Raw genomic sequence first — 24,130 nt, forward strand, 5'->3', positions numbered from 1 at the left:
TTGGTCCACGGCATGGTAGAAGGCCAAGTCCATAGGGGAAAGAAGGGCCTTTCAGACCCCTTAAGATTCCCAAGGAATTCTTTCTTCCACAAAGGCTGTGAACACTGTTGTGGGTAGTTTTACCTTAGATTCCAGGCAAGAAGCATAGAATAATGCGCCAACAATTTTTTAATGCCATTTGTTGTTGTTATTTTGTTATTCTGACTCAATCACAAAGCAAATTCCAACTATCAAGAAAGCAAGTTGTTATCTCCCCTACATCTGTTCCTTTCTCTATTAGAACAGAAACTCCAATTATTAGAGGCAAGAATGACAGATGAAAAGGGATGTCTTATTTTAACAAATGAATTGATTTTCTTTTTTCTACCAAAGATAAAAATGGTGGCAAAGTTACGGAGGAAATAATTTACACCTATCTATGTTACTGAGAATATTTCCCCAAAGCCTTATTGATTTTCTCCTGTCCAGGGAACACTTTGGATTGAGGATGACAAACTCAAAACAACCTAGAAGATTAACAAAGACTAATAAGAGCCGTTGGAACAAAATTAAGGTTTGTAGAATCTGGGCCTTGCTTTCTCCTCCTGATAGATACTGACCTAAAAGAAAGAATAGCCTGGCCTAGTGGCTCACACTTATAATCCTAGCAACTCAGAAGGCTGAGGTCTGAGGATCTTGGGGTAAACTAACCCAAGCCAGAAAGTCAGTGAGACTCTTTTTTTTTTTTATTGTGAAAATATTGTACAGAGGGGTTACAATTACATGGGCAAGATAATGAGTACATTTCTTATCAAGCATTGTAGCCTCCTCCTTTGTTTCCCCTTCCCATCCCTTCCCCCAAAGTTGTAAAGTTCGTTTTTGACATAATGACTTGTACATCTCATTGTTACAATGGGTCCACCTGTATCCCTATTTAAACGATTTGTTTTTTCCCTTCCCCTCCACAAATTACACCCACATCATATACAGTGAAAGCAGGGGTTATACTGTGGGGGAGGGACATACAAAGCAACAAAGAAATAATCTTACAAATGTGTTAGAAACAATTGCATGAAAGAAAAAAACATTTGAATACATATCTTAGGGTTCATTTCCCTAACATCAACTTATCTGACCTTTTCTGCTTGACTCAGACATATACTAGTTATTGCAAATAAGGGAAACCATAGGACCTATGTTTCTTTGGGCCTGGCTTAATTCAGTTAATATAATTTTTTCCAAGTCTTTCCATTTCCTAACAAATGGGCCAATGTCATTCTTTCTGATGGAGGCATAGAATTCCATTGTGTATATATACCACATTTTCTTGATCCATTCATCTACTGAGGGACATCTGGGTTGGTTCCATATCTTAGCTATGGTAAATAAGGCTGCAATAAACATAGTCGTGCTGGTAGCTTTAGTGTGGTCTTGTTCGTGAACATTTGGGTAAATGCCCAAAAGTGGGATTGCTGGATCATAGGGGAGTTCTATGTGAAGTCTTTTGAGGAACCTCCATACTACTTTCCAAAGTGGTTGAACAAGTTTACACTCCCAACAACAATGCAATAAGGTTCCCTTCTGTCCACATCCCCTCCAGCATCTGTTGTTATTAGAGTTCTTGATTATAGCCTTTCTAACTGGAGTGAGGTGGTATCTTAATGTTGTTTTGATTTACATTTCTTTTATGGCTAGGGAGGTTGAGCATTTCTTCATGTGTCTATTGGCCATTCTTCTTTCCTCTTCAGAGAAGTTTCTCTTTAAGTCTTTAACCAACTTATTTATTGGGCAGTTGTTTCTTTGAAGATTTGTTGTTGAAGGATTTAATTTTTTGAGTTCCAAGTATATTTTAGATATGAGACCCTTGTTCCTTGTATGGCTAGTGAAGTTCTTCTCCCAATCTGTGGGCTTTCTATTGATCTTGCTAGCTATGTCCTTTGCCATGCAGAAGCTCTGCAATTTCATGAAATCCCATTTGTCCAACCTTTCTTTGATTTGTTGTGTTTCTGGGTCTCTATTAAGAAAATTTCGGCCTGTGCCAAGGACACCTAGGGTTTCTCCTATTCCATCCTGTAATGTTTTCAGAGTGTCTGCTTTGACTCTAAGGTCTTTGATCCATTTGGAGTTGATTCTGGTACAGGGTGATATATAAGGATCTAGCTTTAGTTTTCTACAAGTAGTTAACCAATTTTGCCAGCACCATTTACTGAAGAGGCTGTCTTTCTTTCATTCTATTTTTTTAGCTCCCAGTGAGACTCTTATCTCCAATTAACTCCCTAAAAGCTGGAAGTGGAGCTGTGGCTTAAGTGATAGAGATCCAGCCTTGAGCAAAAACACCAAATGAAAGTGTTCAGGGCCTGAGTTCAAGCTCTAGTACCTGCACAAGAAAGGAAGAAGGGAAGAGAAAAAATGAAGAAAGGGAAAAGAGGAAGGGAAAAAATGGAAAAAGGGAAAAGAGGAAGGGAAAATGGAAAAAGGGAAAAGAGGAAGGGAAAATGGGGAAAAAGAAAAGAGGAAGGGAAAATGGAGAAAGGGAAAAGAGGAAGAGAAAAATGGAGAAAGGGAAAAGAGGAAGGGAAAATGGAGAAAGGGAAAAGAGGAAGAGAAAAATGGAAAGAGGGAAAAGAGGAAGAGAAAAATGGAGAAAAGGAAAAGGGAAAAATAGAGGAAGGGAAAAGAGGAAGGGAAATGGAGAAAGGGAAAAGAGGAAGGGAAAATGGAGAAAGGGAAAAGAGGAAGGGAAAATGGAGAAAGGGAAAAGAGGAAGAGAAAAATGGAGAAAGGGAAAAGAGGAAGGGAAAATGGAGAAAAGGAAAAGAGGAAGGGAAAATGGAGGAAGGAAAAAGAGGAAGGGAGGGGAGGGGAGGGGAGGGAAGGGGACATAAATCATCTCACACCTAGCAGGCACTCCACGATTATCTGCGGAGCAACTGGTTAAATGATTTACTGTGAGTCCCAGTGGTTCTTTGCAGCAGTAAGCTTGCTCAGTTGTTGAAAGGTAGACCAGGGCTCCAGATTTATGGTTGCCTGGTTGCCCCCAGTGATCATAAATCCTAGCCAGCTTCTAGGCTGTTCCAGGCAGATTGGCTAGTAGCTAAGTGGTTATAGTAAGACTACATTATGATAGTTCCCTTCTAAAAGTCAGGGTTCCAATTGAGAAATGGTAGGGTCCATGAGAACCACAGTTCTTCTCCATCTCTATGCCCAGGAGAGAAACATCTGGCTTCAGACACATGTTCTTCAGCCCAGACAGTGGCCAATGCTGAACAGCCTTGGGTGTCAGCTACACATCAAGAAATGGGGCAAAGGCCACTGGGACTGACCACTGTCCCTGATCTTGACTTGACAGTGCACCAGCACAAGGAGTTTCCTGTCCTCTGGCCCGCATAACTCTGGGGAAAATCTTATGCCAAAATCCACCATGAAAGGAAACATCCTCTCCGTTTGGGAGAATGAGAAAGTTCTGGAAATGAGAGTGGTGGGAATGGTTGTGCAACAATGTGAATATACTTAGTGCCACTGAATTGAACACTTACAAATGGTTAAGATGGTAAATGTTATGTTACGTATGAAAACAAAACATGAAGATGTGCATCTGTGTTCTCCCACAGCAAACTAGGCTCCCTGAAGACAAAGGATTGTGTTTCATTCACTTCTGAGCTCCCCTCTCAGTACGGTTCCCAACACGCATGCTCACACGAGACTGCATTCTGACGAGAGAAACTGAAGCTCCCTCCAAAATAAGATGCTTAGGCCTAAAACTATGGTTCAAACACTTTCTAGACTATTCAGGTTTTAGCAATAAGAGAAACCCACAGAACCACATGGATACTTAAACGTCCTCTTAGAATTGACCAAGAATGATGCACAATGTCACACAAGTTATATTATAGAAGGTTGTGAGAAAAAAATGCAAGGGAAATTGGAAACATATTCTAATCTTGCCCTCATTTATAGATTCATCCCAGATGGTGAGCCTTCAGGAGCAATTGTTCTGTTTAAGAGTGGGCTCAATCTCACTTTTTATTTGTGTATATGCTGTGTGGCCCATGCCTGTAATCCTAACTACTCAGTAAACTGAAAGCTGAGAACTAAGATTCAAAGCCAACACGGGCAAACAAATCCAAGAGACTAACCAGTAAAAAGCCAGAAGTGAATCTGTAGTTTAAGTGATAGATAGCCAGTCCTAAGTGAAAAAGCTAAGGAAGAGTGTTCTAGCCCTGAGTTCAAGCCCCAGTACTGGCCTAGATAAAACAATTAATCAATAAATAGTCATTCTAACCTGTAACACAAGTATGTTAAACAAGTAGACTTCTGTATTTTCACTGTCATGATAAAAAATAACAAGCAGTTCAAATAAACAAGACAGGTTCTTCACCAATATGACAAATTATAGGTACCTCTTACATTTTACAGCAGGTCAAGCAGACATTTTATCAAGTTAACAAAAGGCAAAATCACTTGTGCGAAAGGCAACATGAGGCAAGGCCAAAGTAAGCTAAATAATGTGTCAAATAGTGTCAACAAAAGCTATCTCATTATTTAAAGTAACATCTTTTAAAAATCCTATCAACAGTCAATTGTTGTGAGGTAAATAAGCAGAGTTCTTTCTTTAATTAATGGGAAAGAACATTTTACAATTGTCTTATCAACTGCAACAGAAAAAATTTTGTTCTTATCATCAAATCACATACATCACTTAAAATCCTCCTTGCAGTATCATTCTGCCCATATTTTCCAGATATAAAACAAACAGAGGCTTGCTATGTAATTCTTGGCTCAAATCCTTATAATCTCCAGAGTCTCAAAAGGATTTGGGATTCGTTGAGTAACCATTTCTTGGGATAACAGGGAAGAAGTCAGAAGGAAAGACAGATTTCAAGAAAAAGGAGATGAGGATATCTCTTAGGAATTCATTGACTTCTGAAGAATAACCAAGAGCCTGAAGGAGAAGGCTCAGAACAGTTTTACATGAGATGAATGGCAGGAAAAGGAAGTGGAGAGTCCTCAGTAATGGTTATCCACAATCAGAATGGCCTGCCCAAGTGAGTGAGCCAAGCAAAAAGTAGTATTCCTCCAGATGTGCACATCTGCCCCTGTCCTTTATCTGCTCCCCTCCCTCCTCTTCACCCATCATCTGCCATGTGCAAGTAGGTTCCATTATTCCACTTCCCATCTCTTGTCCTTCTTTCTCATCGTCATGTTCTTCTCCTTTCTCTTCCTAACCTCTTCCCTACTTAAAGAAATATTTTTGAGGGCTGGGAAGGTGGCTCAGTAGTAGAGCGCTTGCCTTGCATGCACGAGGCCCTGGGTTCGATTTCTCAGTACCACATAAGCAAAAAGAAAAAAGCCGGAAGTGGTGCTGCGGCTTAGGTGGCAGAGTGCTAGCCTTGAGCTGAAGAGCTGAGGGACAGCGCCCAGACCCAGAGTTCAGGCCCCACGACCGGACCCAAAAAAACAAACAAAGAAATATTTTTGAAAATGCAGATTGCCAATTCTAGAATGCAAATACACTTTCTTTGGTTTCTCTTTTGTTGTCTGGTTTCTCAGCAGAAAGGAAGGAAGGAAGGAAGGAGAAAGAAAGAAAGAAAGAAAGAAAGAAAGAAAGAAAGAAAGAAAGAAAGAAAGAAAGAAAAAGAAAGAAAGAAAGAAAGAAAGGGAGGGAGGAAGGAAGGAAGGAAGGAAGGAAGGAAGGAAGGAAGGAAGGAAGGAAAAGAAACCACTGACAAATCAAACCTGGTGCCAACACAATGGCAGACACAGTCTCACATTCTAAAACACTGTTTTTTCCTCTCCCTTTTTATCTCCCTTCATTTTTCCTTCTCCAAGACCTCCTTTTGGTTCCTGGGCCTATTCTCTGTAGATATTGATTCAATTAGCCTGTAGTGACTTATAAAATCTCTCCCAGTAATTCCCACAATTGGCCGCTCTTAGGAAATCACAAATTTGGTAAACTCTAATCTCCCTTTTCTCTGTGAGTCAAAACCCCGCCCACATCTGCCAGGAGCAGATTAAACAAGAGTTTAAGATGATGAAAACTGGAAAAAGAGAACCAATCCAGCGGAATATTCTAGGGTCAAGCGTCTCCCCTTAAAAGACCAACCACATGTACAACTGTGCATATACCGCCTTCTAGCATATTTGAGAATAAGAAATACTCTAGACTAGGGTGTTAGAGTCTAGAACTTTCAGAACTGTCAAGAACAGGACTGAGTCCACAAAATTGGCTGGGAAATTTAAAATGGATCAGTCTAAATGGTCATCAAGTCAAACGTTCAGCATGGAATTTCTATGCTTAGTGAGGGGCCTTAGAGGAACGTTCAGCAGTTCCATTCCAGGAAAACATTGCATGTGAGAACTGTAGATTTAGAAACAAGCAAAACCCAGGTGCGCATCCTCCACAAGGCTTCCCCTAGAAAGCCTCAAGCCCCCTGTACCAGGCCATTTCTGTGTATTTGGCCAGCCATATCTGAACCCTTGCCCTCCTCTTCTGCATCTCCAGCTCCAGCTCAGAGCAAGCCACCCTGGTGGTTTTAGCATTTCCTTCTTGAAGTCAACAGGGTAAGGTCTTTCTTTTCAACATCTGGCCTTTACATTCTGTGCCAATCGCTGTAGGTAACATGTACTTGACCAAGCAGACTTCCCTCTTTACTGCTGAGATGCTAAAAGGAGCAAACATCTACCCCCAACAATTCCAATAAACACACCAAAGACTGTGACAATGATTCTGAAGCACTTGTCTTGGGGGTTCCCAGGGGCACAGCACAGCTTGTTTATTTTCTGTATCTCTCCCAATCATGCTCACTATTCTTTGCACATGGCAAATCATAAATAAACATTGGATAGATACATTCAAGTGAGTCCCTGCAATACAGCAGGCATGTGAGATGAGGACAGAGAGGCTGGCTGATCAAACAAGAAAGATACTGGCTCCCTGAAAACAGCTTTGGTGTAGTCCAACAATGGGGAACTGAAGCTTACACAGCTTCAGTGGCCATGGCCACCGTGAGTGCCCTCCTCCCCGGCGCCCGCGCGCTGGTGGTTCCTCTCCGGCTTCCCTGCGCTGCAACCCTTCGCCTGCGGGCCAGCTCTGAGTACATCATTACAGAAAAAAGGGAGAGAAATAGTGTGGGACTCATCCGGTGAACCGCCCCTAGGCGCTCATCGACGGGCTCAACCAGGCCCCGGAGGCCTGTGAGGAGGATCCAGACTTGGGCGCACCATTGCGCTCACTGGCGGGGATAAGGCATTTGCTGCTGGAGCGGATATCAAGGAAATGCAGAATCAGCCATTCCAGTTCTGTTACTCCAGTAAGTTCCGGAGCCACTGGGACCACCTCACCCGTGGGAAGAAGCCGGTCATCGCGGCTGTCAATGGTTTTGCTCTTGGTGGAGGCTGTGAGTTTGCAGTGATGTGTGACATCATCTACCCTGGTGAGAAAGCCCAGTTTGGACAACCAGCAGTCCTGCTGGGAACCATCCCAGGTGCTGGAGGCACCCAGAGACTCACCCGTGCAGTTGGAAAGTCCCTGGCAATGGAGATGGTCCTGACTGGTTATCAGATCTCAGCCCAGGATGCAAAGCAAGCAGGTTGGTAAGCCAGGTTTTTCCTGTTGAAACACTAGTTGAAGAGGCCATCCAGTGTGCAGAAAAAATTGCCAGCAATGCCAAAATTAAATCAGCTATAGCCAAAGAATCTGTGAATGCAGCTTTTGAAATGGCGCTAACAGAGGGAAACAAGTTGGAGAAGAAACTCTTCTATTCAACCTTTGCTTCTGATGATGGGCAAGAAGGCATGGCTGCATTTGTGGAGAAGAGGAAGGCCAACTTCAGAGACCACTGAGAACCAGAAAGTGCAGCCTGCCTATTTAGAAGCAAACAAATCATCCCCCTAAAGGGCAGTGTGGCCACCTGTAGCCTCCCAGCAATGGTGTAGGGCTTTGGCCTCTGCTCAAGCCCTTGTGTAGCCGGCTGCTTTGATGCCCAAGGGAAGATTGATCATGTTGGGTCTGATCAGAATATTTTCTTGCAAATCAAATCCGCTGAGGAGCCTTGAAGGTGTTTTCACAAGGGACTGGTGTTTGCTACCACGGTCTCTGTGGGCACTGCTGACTGCTCAGGGGAGGGCCCCTGTCCACTGATTTTGAACAGGATTATCGTGACTGCTTCAAAAAACAAAAAGAATATACAATCCTCTCTTAAGTAATTTTGTTTTGGACAAAACCAAAGGGACACCAAAAACCAATGGCTCAGGTCTGTCATCCCAGCAACTTGAGGGGTAAGATCAGGAGGATCATAGTTGCAGGCCAATCTAGGCCAAAAAAAAAGTCAAGAGTCTATCTCAACAGAGAAAACCTGGAAGTGGTGGCATACTGTATCATCTCAGCTACATCAAAGGCATAAATGGGAGGAACACAGCTCAGGCCTAACACTGTTCTTGTCTTAGAATAAGTGATTGACAACGAGAGCTACTCAGGCCAAGGAAGTGAACGGTAGATGAGCTGGAGGAAAATAAAATGAGTCTTGATTCAAATTCTGGCTGACATTTTGTTCAGAGCTCTTTATGTTTCATTCAGCAGTTCTTCGGAGGGTTTCTGGCCTCTGGCCAGAAAACTGCCCAATAAGGACTGATTTGCACCTGTGAGGATCGGTAAAACCTTAGAGACTATCACATTCATTGATTAACAATAAAAGGCGTATTCTTGAACCATAATTCAGTGGCAGAGAGTCTATATGTTTGCTTTCTGTAAGACACGTAGGAAGCACAAACTGTCACACGGCACTATTGTAGAATTTGTCACAAAGCACAAAATTGAATCAGACAGTCCATCATTTTCAAAATGATAACTCAAAATTACCAACACCTCTGTAACAAGTAGTATGCCATTGTGTTTTACAATCAGGATGTTTACTACTTCTTACACTAACTCTAGTCAGAGGTACTACAGTTACAGATACAGCTAGATAGGTAACAGGATTTACCCTGGGCCAGGCAGCTGTTGGGGGAAGGGCAACCCAAATCACTTTCTTTCTTTTTCTTTTTTCTTTTTTTTACTTAAAAGATCTGTTTCTTTGCATGCTGAAAGTGGGCATCTCTGGTATCCAGAGGGTATGAGAAAGGTTCTTCTTTTTATCCAAGTCTAACATCTGTCTGGGTGGGCAAATATTTGCTAGGGTGGGACTCAAATTCCAGGAGGTGATTTCACCTGAATTGACTGTTGCTATGCTCCCTTGTCCTCAGGAAACCCAGATAAAAATGGGAGTCTAAGGGTGGAGCCTGGGGTGGGTGTTTGGGTGGAGGAAGGCAGAGGCAGAGCTGACATCTGAGATCGAAGGCCAGGCCCTGCCCCAGGATGGAACAGTGATGCTTAAGGGCCAGAGCCAGGCTGACCTGATAGAGGGATGGGAGACCGTGCCCCCAGGAATCAGCAAGTAAGAAAGGGCCTTGACTGAGCCTGTGCCATCATCCAGGTGTTGTGACATACAGAACCAGGGCCAGGGCTTGGGCGATGATGCTTCAGGCGGCCCTGGCAAGGGCTGGCAGCCCTGAGAGACCTGCAGAAGCTGTGTCCCAAATCACTTTTTGTTTTAAACCTGTAAACAGGAGTCAAAGCCAAGGAAAACAGGGAAGGTTAAGCAGTGCCTATCCTACTTTGATCTTACACATTCCCAGAGGTGTTCCGTGTGGGAGCATGGGTCCAGGAAGCCACAATCCAAAACAGATCCGACTCACTCAAAACACCAGAAGGCAGGGATGGCTGGCTACTAGCTGCTATCTAACTTCACCCAGATGTGTTCTTGGTTATAAGCCTTCTTCTAGTGTCAGAAGAAAGGTTTCAAAAGTTCCAAATAGGGGAAGCCATAGAATATCAGTCTGAAAAATGTCCCTATTGAGAGAAAAGCTGAAAAATCACAAGTGAACTAAGCAGCTTAGCCAGAAATCTCTCAAAGGTGGAACACAGGTAGATGACATATTTAACAGAAGGCTGAAGCACTTCCCCAGTCCTACACACCAGGAGTACAGAGCATTTTCTAAACTTAATCCAGACCACCATGACTTCCTCATCCAATCAAGAGACCAGAGGCTCCCTCAAATCTAGTAACAGGCCATAAAAATGGGGCCAGAGAGCTGAAGGCATGGTTTAAATGGTAGAGCACCTGCCTAGCAAGTACAAGGCCTTGAGTTCAAAGTGCAAAACCATTCAAAACAGACATGAATTTCAAAAAATGAAGATGTTTAAAAAAATAAAAAGCATGAGACCAGAATGTAAATTGGTTTAATCACAGAACACTGAAACCTGTTTGACTGGGTAATGATTTCCCTCTGAGGTGGCACTATGTCAACAGAAAGAAATAATGAAGAGTTGCACAGGGTGGGATGGGTAGGGTCAGGTTTTACACACATCATTTGAGAAAAAAGGGATTATACAGACCCTCAAGGAAGGACTTTAAATGATGTGAAGGGGAAAAAAATGACAAAAAAGAGAAATCCAGTATACAAAGGTTACATAAAATATCCCACATGTTGGCCCGGCACTGGTGACTCATGCCTGTAATCCTAGCTACTCAGGAGGCTGCGGATCATGCTTCAAAGCCAGCCCTGGCAGTAAAGTTTGTGAGACTCATGGCCAGTAAACCATCAGAAAACCCAAAGTGGAGCTCAAATGGTACAGCACTCACCTTGAGCTGAAGAGCTCAGGGACAGCACCCATGCCCAGAGTTCAAGCTCTATGATCAAAAAAAAAAAAAAAAAAAGGAAAAGAAAAGAAAAGAAATCCCATAAATTGGAAAGTCCCTCTGTTCTCTTCCCTATCAAATAACCAGGTTTTCCTTGTTTCCTGAATGGACCTGCAATCCAGCATGGTGGAACTTCAGCACAATCACGTGCTGCACTGTCACCTGGTGAATCTCCCTGTCCTGCAGCCCAGGCCTGGCCAGGCCCTGGGGCCTCCTTCCAGTCTCCTGTGATACCTCCTGACCCTGTCCTTACTTCCAGAACTGCTCTTTAAAGCCTGTTCTCTCCAAAGCTCAGAATCTTTTTAAAATGCGAATCCACCTGCAACCACTTAGAAACAAAATTTACGGTTTTAGAATGTGTACTATAAACATTTGTCCAACCACTTAATTAAGCCACTATCAAAAGAAGATTCAAGTCAATACATTATCTCACACACAAGCCAACAAAACCAGAAGTAGATTAATCTGTTCTAAATTAGAAGCCCTCAGTACATAAACACAAAATTAGACTTTGACAACAAATTGGAGTCATCACCTAATGAAATAAGAGACCCTAATAATAAGCACGTCTTTCTCATGAATGATGAAAGTTATGTTAGAATATAACGTTCCACTTTGGGGTGTGGGTTTTTTGTTGAACTTCGTGTGAGTAAATCACACTTAAAAGGATCAGCTTTAAAGGAAATGTCATTCAGTGTAAAATATAATTTTAGCTGAGTGCCAATGGCTCACATCTGTAATCCTAGCAACTCAGGAAGCTAGGATCTGAGGATGATGGTTTGAAGCCAGACTTGTATTACGCACATACACACACACACACACACACACACACACACACACAATTTTGGGATTCACATGCATATTGAAGAAAGTAGTTGTAGAAATATAAATCATACCAGCAAAGCATGCAAAAGTCAAGAACAATAAATCACTATGACTTATAAAAGAAATTCAGTGCTAGGCTCTGGTAGCTCATGTCTGTAACCCTTCTACTCAGGAGGCTGAGGTCTGAGGATTGTGGTTCAAAGCCAGCCCAGGCAAGTAACTCCATGAGACTCTCATCTCCAATTAATCACAGAAAAAAAAAAAAAAACCCTGCTTTCACTATATTTGATGTCAGTATAACTTGAGGAGGAGATGGGGAAAAACCAGTTGTTTAAAGATACAGGTGGACCTGTTGCAACAATGAGAAGTACAAGTTGTCATGTCCAAAACGAGCTTTACAACGTTGGTTGGGGGGGGGGGGGAAGGGGGGGAAGGAGAAAGATTGGGATTGGGGAGGAGGGGGGAGGCCGGGAAGGGATGTGAAGGGTAAACAAAAGGAGGAGGCTGCAATGCTTGGTAAGAAATGTACGCATTATCCTGCCCATGTAATTGTAACCCCTCTGTACAGTATCTTCATAAATAAAATAAAATATAAAAAAAAAAACAGAAGTAGTGCTACGGCTCAAATGGTAGAGTGCTGGCCTTGAGCAAAAGGAGCCCAGGAACAGAATTCAAGCCCTCAGACTGGCAAAAATTAATTAATTAATTAATTAAAATAAATTCAGCAGGGAGCTGATGGCTCAACCTGTAATCCTAACTACTCAAGAGGGTGAGATCTAAGGATAATGGCTCAAAGCCAGCCCAGTGCAGGAAAGTCTATGAGAATCTTATCTCCAATTAACCACCAGAAAACTAGAAGTGGCACTGTGGCTCAAAGTGGTAGAGCTTTTGAGGAAAAGAGCTCAGAGATAGCATCCAGGCGAAAGAAAGAAAGAAAGAAAGAAAGAAAGAAAGAAAGAAAGAAAGAAAGAAAGAAAGAAAGAAAGAAAGAAAGAAAAGAAAGAGAGAGAGAGAGAGAGAGGGAGGGAGGGAGGGAGGGAGGGAGGGAAAGAGAGGAAGGGAGAGAGGAAGGGAGAGGGAGGGAGAGGGATGGAGAGGGACGGAGAGGGAGGGAGGGAAGGAGGGAGGGAGGGAAAAAGCAAGCAAGCCACACTAACCACCTCTTCTACATCAATGTCTTCTCCTGAACTTACAATTCTGACTCCCTCACTTGACCACAGGTCTCATGGTCTGCACTACCACACACATGCTACATAGGCTGCACGCAGCAGGTGCACTGGGCCATGTGACTCCACCTGAACATGGTGTACAGGACAGTCTATATATTAACATCTGGGGCCATCTTTGTTAAAGAAGGAACTGACACTTGACCTGCCTGGTTTAGCTCACCAGGCTTTCATAACTAACTAATCCTTCAACAGTTAAAAGAATCCGTGCCGGGTGCCGGTGGCTCACGCCTGTAATCCTAGCTACTCAGGAGGCTGAGATCTGAGAATCGCGGTTCAAAGCCAGCCCGGGCAGGAAAGACCGTGAGACTCCTATCTCCAATAAACCACTAGAAAACCGGAAGTGGCGCTGTAGCTCAAGTGGTAGAGCGCTCGCCTTGAGCTGAAGAGCTGAGGGACAGCGCCCAGGCCCAGAGTTCAAGCCCCACGACCGACAAAAAAAAAAAAGAATCCGTGAGCCAGCCATCAACAGGAACAACTCCAAACCTGGGAATTAAGTGACTTATCAAAAAAGCAAGCACTGTATCTGCGCAAGTCCCTGCCTGCCGTTCTTAAACATGCTTCTTAATGTTTGCTCCAATGTGAGATTCTATGCCCATCACTGAAACTCCTCTATTTCACTTACTCATTTTTTGCAAGTACTGGTACTGGTACTTGAATTCAAGGACTTACCTCTTGCTTGGCTTTTCTGCTCAAAGCTGGCACTCTACCACTTGAGTCACAGGCCTACTTCCAGCTTTTTGGTAGTTAGTTGGATATATGAAGCTCATGAACTTTCCTGCCTGGGCTGGCTTCATACTGTGATCCTGAGGTGTCAGCCTCCTGAGTAGCTAAAGATTACAAACGCGGACCCCAGCAGCGTCTGATTTTAAGAAATGTTCTCACTTGGTGACTTCAGGTGAAACTACACTCAAAAGGGAGCAATAAGTTCCTGATAACTCTTAAGAAATGTGACATGTAGAAGTATTTTTCTGAACATTGAATCGCCCTGAATCCCGAAGAGAAAAATTTATTTTTTTTCCTCTTCTACTTCTTTACTGTAGAGGTAGGAATATAAAGTTGAATTTATAACCCCATTTCCACCAACTCATTTCCTTTTTATAATTTCAGGACTGGCTGTACTATAGGACATTCAAGTAGTTTATGACTAACATCAGCCAGAATTTCTGGCTAATAATCCAAGGTAAGTCATTTAGAGGAAATAAAAAATCCTTCCCTCTCCAGTGTGAAGTCTAATGTGCCACAACAATCATGAATGGGGTAATCTGCAAACTAGGAGAATATTTATACTTTAAATGAATACTTATGATTTCAATAACATATTTTAGTGCTCACTTGTCAACAAGCACAATCCTTGCACCTGGTAAGCATTAGCTTATTTTATCTTCCTAACAACCCTCTATAATGAGTTCACAGTTCTACTATCTCCATTTGACAGTTCAGCAAACAGCAAATGTTAAAGTCTAAATGTTTGCCAGGCACTGGTGGCTCATACATGTCATCCTAGGTACTCAAGAGGCTGAGATCTGAGGATCCATGTTCAAATCCAGTCCAGACAAGAAAGTCTGTGAGATGCTTATCTCCAAATAGCCACCAAAAAAAGAGAAAGGAGGAGGAAGAAGAGGAAGAGGAGGAAGTGATGTTATGGCTCACATGATAGTGCTATCCTTGAGCAAAAAAAAACTTAGGGACAGCACCCATCCCTGAGTTCAAGCCCAAGGAGGTAGGGTCTTTGGAAGGTAATTAGGTAGGGAGGGTGGAGCCCTCAGAAATGGGATTAGTGTCCTCATAAGAAAAGATACACACAGGCTAGGAAGGTGGCTCAGTGGTAGAGTGCTTGCCTTACATGCATGAGGCACTGGGTTTGATTCCTCAGCATCACAAAAGCAGAAAAAGCCAGAAGTGGCACTGTGGCTTAAGTGGTAGAGTGTTAGCCTTGAGCTGAAGAGCTGAGGGACAGCACCCAGGCCCAGAGTTCAGGCCCATGACCAATAAAAATAAAAATAAAATAATAATAATAAAAGAAAAGACACACACAGAGATCACCCCTGACTATTGACTATAGACACAAGGAGAAAGCAGCAAGCAGCCACCTGCAAACAAGGAACCAGGCCTTCATGAAACACCCAAGCTCTCTGTGCCTTGGTTTTGGGCCCCAGAAGAGTGAAGAGTAGGTCATTGTTGTCTGCGCAGCCCAGTCTGGAACTTTGTTACTAGCAACCCAAACAGATAGAGACAGAGAGGTTAGATAAGTTGCCCCAAGGTTGGAAATGGGAACCAGATTCAAATCAAGTATGTCTGTGCATACAGTCTAGACATCCCTTTAACTAAACTGTTCATCCCTTGAAGGGCTAAACACACACACATACACACAAACACACACACACACACACACACACACACAAATTTGGTGAAAAAACCCTTGAGTCAAATGATAATATTAAGTATGGTATTTCTTTTCGATCTCCAACTCTGAGCTACTTAGCCATGTAGCCAATATGACACTCAAAATTTCCAAAAACACTAATTCTTATTCCACCCACAAATCCTATTTACCACTCAACTAACAACTGCTATGAAAGAGGAAGAAGAAAATAAACACACAGCAAACCCATTTACTGCAAGAGGCAGTTCTATTTCAAGTCAAATTAGAGAAGCAATGAAAAGGAAAAGCTGTCTTAGCCCCAACTCATAAATAAACCAAGTCACAGTTGGTGCAAGTTCCTAGCAAAGACAGACTCACAACCACCAATGGCACAGCTCTTCCACAAGGCACAAAGAAGGGACAAAGCATCTTCCTAGGCTTAAAAATAACCAGCACAGGCTCACATATGACATTATTCCTATTTAACACATAAGGGGAAAACCCTATTATGTTCAAGGAACCTTTTTTTAATTCGAGAAGTGGATCACTTGAGAATCAAGAACTATAGAGAAATTGAGGAGCTGAAGAAACAGACAGAAACACAGAGCTAACAGTGAAGCATTGCAGACATTTCAAATGTTCTATCATAGCAATACAAAGCCTTGGGCTGGGATGTAGTTCAGTAATAGAGCACTTGCCTAGCATGTTTCGGGCCTTGGGTTCTATTCCCAACACCAGAAATAATAATAATAATAATGAGAAGAGGAGGGAGAGGAGGAGGAAGAAGAGGAAGAAGGAGGAGTAGAAGAAGAGGAGGAAGAGAGGAGAAGGAGGAAGTAGTCACCTCTATAGACAACCAGAATCGGGGCTGGGAAGGTGGCTCAGTGGTAGAGCGCTTGCCTTGCATGCCTGAGGCCCTGGGTTCGATTCCTCAGCACCACATAAGCAAAAAGAAAAAAAGCCGGAAGTGGCACTGTGGCTCAGGTGGTAGAGCGCTAGCCTTGAGCTGAAGAGCTGAGGGATAGTGCCCAGGCCCAGAGTTCAGGTCCCACTACCGGACCCAAAAAACAAAAAAGACAACCAGAATCCAAAATTAGAAAAGAAGAGGAAGGGTCCACCTTAGGTACATCTCCCTAAAAAGCACCCTTGAATGGTTTGTGGCATAAGCATCATGGATGCTAAGACATGATATCCTATTTCTTCACATCTGAGTAAAAAAGAAAAAGAAAAAGAAGAGGAGGAGGGAGGAGGAAGAGGAGGAGGAGGAGGAGAAGGAGAAAGAGGAAAAGTGATGCTAGCCTTGAGCAAAAAAGCTTAGGGACAACACACACACACACACACACACACACAGCTCCCATTTGCTTTCCCTTCTTAGCCATAAGAGCCAATTACATACAAGGCTCACAGAAAGCCAGTCCTACCCCTCTGGGTCAGCCTTGCTGATGCACAGACTCAAGAACAGAGGGGTAAACACTGCACTTACACAAACACCACAGTGGGCTATCTCTGATTCTTATGTGTGTGTGTGTGTAAGAGAGTGTGTCTGTGTCTATGTCTGTGTGTAAATATGATCGGTGATGATGATGGTGATGATGAAGATGATGATCAGTGGTGATGCAGATTTATGCAGATAACACAGGATGGTCTCTCATTTCTCCCACAGCCCCTCCAGGAGGCACTGATTATGGTACAGCACTGCGAACCCATCACTGCTGGTAAATGTCTTAAAAGCGCTGTAGACACAGCTTCTCCTGTGTCACCCACCAGTGTGACCATGGGCAGGACTGAATGAAGAACAGAGGCAAATGGAGGAGCTCGTGAGATCTCTCTGCATGTGTGGGCATTCTTACATAGTATAAGAAGAAATACATCATGTCTTAGCATGCCCATGTCACACAGGAGTACAGTCCCAAGTGTTAAGTCTGTAGCTCTCCAAACAACTCCTTGGTGGATGTGGAACCCATTGTGCCCCCATTTTACACACAAAAGCACTGAGGCTCAGAGAGAGAGAGCTTCATTTACTTGCTCATAGTGAAGCCAAGACTTGTATCAATCAATACTATTCTGACTCAAGGGTAGTAATAGCTACCATTCACAAACTGCTTCCCACCTACCAGACAGACTAGAGCTAAATGCTTTAATCCTCACAATATCCCTATTGTTACAGAAAAAGACAGACAGACAGATATCTGCACTTTACAGACACAGAACACAAAGAACAGAAGTGAGTAACTGCCCTCCGTAACTTCTTTCTTTCTCACTTAATGTGGGTATGGATGCTATGTTTCAGTTTTTTCACAACCTTACTTTAAAAAAAAAAAGTTGTTTTATCTCACATGTACGAAAAAACATGGGGATTACTGATGTGTCAGTTCTGGGTCTTGAACTCAGGGAGGACTGAGTTTATGACTGTGGCTTTTTCTCTCAAGGCTGGTGCTCTACCATTTGATCTATCCCTCCACTATGGCTTTGTGCTGATTAACTGGAAATCAGAGTCTTTCAGATTTTTCTCCAGGCTGGCTCCAAACCTCAATCCTCAAATCTCAGCCTCCTGAGCAGCTAGGATTACAGGCATGTGCCACTGGAGCCCAGAGTTGATCAATTCTTTTTAACAGCTCATCAAATCAGTGGCATCAATTTAATATAGCTGGGGATTCAGATGCTGATAAAAGGCAAATCTGCACAACTAGTTTCCAGTTTGAAAGTTCCCCACCCCCATGCCCATGGCCTGGTCTGTGATTAGACACCCTCGTGTTGAAGACTGAGGCTGTGTGCAGATGACCTCCCCACTGGGTTCTAATCTCAGGACAGGCAGGCACTCCCCCTTCTCTCCCAGGCCTCCCTTTCTCCAGGAGGAAGTTGGTGGCAAGGTATTTTAGGAAGCAGACAAGAACTTTGAATAGCACTTCCCCATTGTAACGACAAGAAACCTCCACAGCTAACAAGCGTGGCTGTCTGGCTTCCTAGCGAGTTCACTCGCTTGGCCTCAAGCTTCTGCAGACTGAGGGGTCCCGCAAGGACTACACAGGGATCTTTTTCTCTGCTTTCCTGTGTGAGGAGAAGTTCATCACCTGTGAGACTTCAAAGCCTACACAGCAGAGAGCACACCTAGATTCTGCCCTTTCTTCTCAACCCTGCAAGCTTGTCACTCCAGGCAAGACAATTCTCTCTCTTCGTGGCTCATTATCATGGTTATTCATAGTGACAATGGCCTAACAAACCCACTTTGGTATTTCTGATACAGTGCTCTGCATCCCATAATTCTGAGATGGACGAGTAATTATATCCTTAATGATCCCATAAAAATGAAAGCCGCAGCAAGCAACTGAGGCAGAGCATCTACAACAACACGTAGTTTGCAGGTAACAGCGTTTGGCTGGGATGCTTCTGGTAGCTAGTGTTAAGTCAATAGTATTGGCTTGGCCTAGATTGAACTTCAGTGGCTGGTTCTGCAGAACAACAGAATAAACCAGTCTCCACCCTCCTCCTGCAATAGTTCCCTTCCTCCCCAATCATGCCTGGAGCCTCCTGAGAGTCAGAAGCTGGTCCTGCTGGCCCACACAGGCAGCTTCTCCTGTGCCCACTGTCCCCATGCCAGACTCTGCTGCCTGCACACAGGATTCCTTCCGGCCTCCTTCACCCAACAGAGCAGCCCTACCCTTGGGTGCACACATCACTGGCTGCATTTCCCAGGGTACAGAGTTTTCTAGAAAGACATGGCAGGAGCCAGCCTTTGCTCACCATATCATACCATATGGTGTCTCCTCATACCAGGAAACACAAAGACAAAGCCCTCTAGGAGATTGTGGCCACGGCCCACAGCTGTCGGGGAAAAGCACTAACAAATGAGCAGCTGGACAATACCCTATCACATCTAGGCCTGAACACAGGATCTCAGTAATGAGTGTGTCCTTGCCTACTGATTTGATGTCCAGTGCCAAGGATTTGGCTACAGGCCAGTTCCCAGTTAAAATAACTCCACATCCACTTTCTGTCTCTCCCTGCCATCCATGCTCTTGAGTTCAGGCTCTCGCTGTGTGCCAGGTCACGCTGGACTCCAAAAAAGAACACAGGATCGTGGGGATTGATGGTTGGAAATGTGGTTCCAAGCTACTCAGGTATTTGGACCCCATAGATTGCAGTGTCCACCCAACCAACTCAGCCAACCCTACTGGGGAGAGGAAGACAGATGGGTAGGGATGGGGTGAGAAAGCATGGCTAACAGAGACATTATCAGATCTTCCCAGAAGCTTTATGGTGGCAAAAGCCAAGTCCTAGGACTCCACACACGGCCTTACATGACCTCTTGCTGCCTGTGCTATTGACCAACGGTCCCAGCCCTTGGGCACACTGACAAGAATTCCATCTTATCTACCAAGATAGCTTCCTTCCCAATATAAACCTGGCCCTCACATTTGCTCCATGAAGTGAGACCATATATGGTTCAAAAGTTCGCACTCTATTTTCCCCTTCCTTCTCCCCAGACCCTGTCACACAAGCAACAGCCGCAAGAAGAGAAACAGAGTGTCCTTCATTCTCCTGGCATCGTGAATACATCTCTCCTTTCAGACAGACATGCAGGGAAGGGAAGGCCTGGTCCTTTCTGCTGAACGCAGTTCAAGCTCAGTGTCAAGAACAGCTACAGCCCTGTCTCCCAGCAGGACATCCTCTGGGCTGAGGGTCAGCTCTACAGGCTAGGAAGCCTGGATATTAGGATTTCTAGTAAGGGAAGTAGCAAACAGGACATGGGGTCAAGAACACAGCTCCCTAAGAGGTAGAGACAGGAGCCAGCATTCAGAGAAAGGCCAATCACTGACAAATAGGACCTTGCAGAATTAAGCTCTCGGGTTCTCTCATGCACTTTCCTGAGTGGCCTCATCCACACATAATCTACCTCCCTACATCCAACAGCTACACATACACCAAACAGGATACTCTTGTTTTAAGCCACTCCTTCAAGTCCTCCTCCACACCTAGACACCTGTGGCAAGGATATGAGGCCCTGCCCTCATTTAGAACCTCATTCCTGAGAACAGCTTCAAGAAACATGTACTGCTGTGATCTGACATGTGGTCTACTTGGAGATGATGCTGAAACTCCATTGGCCCCAGAGATACCACCCCTAAAAGTCTCTCCGCAAAATATCAGTAGAAAGAGGACAATCAAGACAGATCACGAATTAGTCTAAGAACAATTTCCTCGAATAAAGTGAGAAATGCTTCACAGTTTTTGAGGCCTGAACTTGCTCTGTAATTCAAAGAAGACCACATAGAAAGAAACAGGAAGTGGCTTCTCAGCCATCCCTTTGGCACTCTGACAGTGAATCAAGGGGAAAATTCAGTTTAATCTGAAAGACACTGCTGCCGTGAGCAGGAAACAAGACAAGACATGGCTGCCAAGAAAGTCAGACACAAATTGTACCATGGCATCTTGCCTCAAGCTTCATTTTTAGAAGCAATTCCAAGCCTGAGGGCTTCAGGAGGCCCTGAGCACCCTTGTAGAAAGTGGAGGTTGAGAGGAGCCGGGAGGCCCATGCTACCCAGGCCAGCAAGAAGGGCTGGCGGCCAGCATCTTTTTTTGTTTGGTTTTTGTTTTTTGCCGGGCTTGAACTCTGGGCCTGGGCGCTGTCTCTCAGCTCTTCAGCTCAAGGATAGCACTCTACCACTTGAGCTACAGCGCCACTTCTGCTTTTCTGAGTGTTTATTGGAGAAAAGAGTTTCACGGACTTTCCTGCCTGAGCTGGCTTTGAACCTCGATCCTCAGATCTCAGCCTCCTGAGCAGCTAGGATTATAGGCGTGAGCCACCGGCACCCCGCTGCAGCCAACATCTTATAGGCTGTACCCTCCTGCCCCACACTCTCTCCATGAGGCTAACTGTATCCCTCCTGCTCACCCTAATCATGAGAACCCAATCCTCCTAAAACTCAAGCAAGCATCATAAAAGGGGGAAAGAATGCAAGACCATGTCGGCCCATTGTGCTAAATACTCCCAGCAGAGTTCTGAATTCTTCTTTAGTAAAGTAAATTGTGACAGGTGTGGCACATTTTGAGATCCTGTTACCAGAAGAAAATCTCAGAATGGCTTGACCAATGGGATGGTGCTTTGAAACAGCCCAGGTAGATACACCTGCAGTTCCAACTTCATGTATCAAAACACACCATGTAGGTAAAGTGAGATTAGGTGGACAAGGCCTTAGAGAATAGAACGTAGCAGCATATAATAAACACCATATAAAGGGGTTGCTGTTGTTAGTGCTGTTTTAGTGTTTATTATTTTGGTCAATGAGGATTTAATAACTCTACAGCACCATAAACACTGCTCAAGCCAACTGAGAGTGTATTTCAAATAGAATAAGAATGAGACAGTAACATTCTTGACAAATGATCCTTCAGGGACTCATACTTCTTTAAAACATATTGACTGACCACTAAATATGTCAGGATTCTGAGAGGACCATTACATTAATTAAACAAAGTTGTTATCCTCAAGGAGCTTACTTACAGTGGAATTGCAAAGATCAGATGCACGGACACAAGAAATCACACTGTAAGGCAGCATATAGAAAGTACTAGATAGATGATGCTGAAGCATTTCTTTTTAATTGATTTACAAATACTAAAAGTATGGTAGTTACTTTGACTTAATCACTCATATATATACATACATACATATATACATATATATATCAAAGCATCATACTGCAAATATAGTTAATCTTAGATTTTAATAAAGCTAGGTGAGTGTGAGAATTGCTGCATACACACATTTGTTTCAGCCTAAAATAAAGCTACATGGAGATGAGTTGTGAGATAGGGCTCCAGAGGATGAATCCCCTCTGAGATTCTGGGGAGGAAAGGGGAGATCCTGGGAATGGTATGAGTGAGCTCCTCATGGGAGTCTTGAATTTGAGCTAAGAAACTGGTGTGCATGAGACCTTAAGGTCTGCAGCACCATACTGCTCAGCCTCCCACCCACCGATGGATGTTGGTGGAGAGGCCATATACTCCTCTCTGTGCCTCAGTTCTCTGGTGACTGTGAGACTGAGACAAAGCCTCAATGGGCATACAGGAAGAATTGTGCCAGGCACCGGTGGCTCACGCCTGTAATCCTAGCTTCTCCGGAGTCTAAGATCTGAGGATTTCCTACGAAGCCAGCCCAAGCAGAAAAAAATCTATGAAACTTTTTTTTTCTGCTGGTCCTGGGGCTTGAACTGTGGGCCTGGGTGCTGTGCCTGTGCTTCTTTGCACAAGGCAAGTGCTTTACCACTTGAGCCACGGTACCACTTCAGGCTTTGGGGGGGGGCATTTTATTAGAGGGGGGAGGTAGTTTATTGGAGATAAGAGTTTCATGGACTTTCCTTCCCAGGCTTGTTTTGAACCACAATCCTCAGATCTCAGCTTCCTGAGTAGCTAGGATTACAGGCATGAGCCACTGGCACTGGCTCTCTCTGGCAAAATTGCCAGAAGTGGAGCTGTAGTTCAAGTGCTAGAATGCTACCCTTGAGTGGAAAAAGCTAAGAGTCAATGCCTAGCCCAGTTACCAGCACACAGAGAAAAAGATAGATAGATAGATAGATAGATAGATAGATAGATAGATAGATAGATAGATAGACAGACAGACAGATAGACAGACAGACAGACCGACAGACAGATAGATTTCAGTTCCCTGCATAAAAGCTTTTGTGCTGAGAAGCAAACTTCAAGATCCTTAGCATAAGCCAAACCCATAAGGAAAGGAGGTGATTTTTGTTTCTTTTGTTTACTTCTGGATTACAGGTGCTTTAAATGGTTATCTAGCATGTGACAGAGAAAGCAACACTTCTACAGAACCAAAGCATTTCAGATAACCAACGCTTAAATGACGTGCAAATCAGTGTGGCCTGACCCCCTCGAGCACCCGCCCGTGCAGCGGAGATGGCAACAGTGCAGTATTTCCTTTAACGCAAGTCACCACTATGGAATATCCCACGCACAGCACGGCCACACCCTCTAGGCCGCTGCTATGCCTGGATCTGGATCATTTTGCCTCATAGGCAACGGCTCCATTCTTCTGAGCTTTTTATAGCTCCATCTCCTCACTGTCAGGCTGTCAGCTGTCACTTCTAGATGCCCCCCCCCACCCTTTACATCTAGCAGCCTCGCTGCTTCCAAATCAAAGGGAAAGAAGCCAGAAAAGCAAACTCGTTAGGAGCCACTCCCTCCAATAAAGGACAGGATTTCCTCAAACCTACTCTTTGCTCTCTTCAAATCTCCACATGTTCCATAGGATTGAAACTACAGAATTTGTGGTTATGTTTCCCTAAAATATATAAAATAAACAATTCAACTTGTGGGTGGGGGATGGGAGGGAAAATCTGGGAGAGTGCTAGACGGGGTGACATTGTCCAAAGAGAAATGTACTCTTACCTGATTTATATAACCGTAACCCTTCTGTGTACATCACCTTTATAATAATAAAAAATTAAACTCAAAAACTAAAGACAATGGAGATGATAACAAAGTAAATATGAAAGAGAATCAATAACCTGTCATATAAGCCATCATCAGTAAATCTAGAGGCCTCCATCCCTTAGCAATCTATTTCTATTTCCTTTTCCTGAAGTGGATCGGCTTCCTGGCTGCCTTTTCCAGTGTCTGCAAAAGGTTCTGGAGCAGCTGAAACTGGCAAGCAGACATAGGCAGAGGTGGACAAGAGGGGCTGATGGAGGCAGTTCTACTTCCAACAGTCAAGGCTTGGTGGCTGACCCAGCTATCGTACCTGCCTACTCCCTGCCACGCCTCCTTCACATCACCCAAAGGAAGCAGGAGCAGAGAGGTCCCAGTTAAGATAACTGGCAGCAGGAACAGCCCCCAAGGTTCTTTTGATCTCCAGTGGATGAGGAGGAACAGCAGCATGACGACTGAAGCCCTGAACCACTTGGCAATGTCATCTGATGGGCCGCCTCAGATGGGCCCAGCCCAAGTCCCCACTGACCCCTAGAAACCCATTTCTCTATGTC

At 44.0% G+C, this 24,130-nt stretch overlaps 2 protein-coding genes across 2 annotated transcripts in view; one reads left to right on the forward strand and one right to left on the reverse strand.

Moving 5' to 3' along the window:
* The window catches only part of Ppp1r14c (protein phosphatase 1, regulatory (inhibitor) subunit 14C), a 111,294-nt gene that overhangs the window by 30,833 nt on the left and 56,331 nt on the right, over positions 1–24,130 (reverse strand). The window lies entirely within an intron of this gene.
* Positions 6,976–8,016, forward strand: Echs1 (enoyl CoA hydratase, short chain, 1, mitochondrial). Its single transcript, XM_013026956.1, is given in 4 exon segments — positions 6,976–7,117; positions 7,120–7,199; positions 7,202–7,568; positions 7,571–8,016. Coding segments are annotated over 4 exon segments (840 nt in total). The 3' UTR covers positions 7,822–8,016.

The sequence above is a fragment of the Dipodomys ordii genome, unplaced genomic scaffold, assembly GCF_000151885.1.
Source record: "Dipodomys ordii isolate 6190 unplaced genomic scaffold, Dord_2.0 Scaffold98, whole genome shotgun sequence".
Classification (NCBI taxonomy): Eukaryota; Metazoa; Chordata; class Mammalia; order Rodentia; family Heteromyidae; genus Dipodomys; species Dipodomys ordii.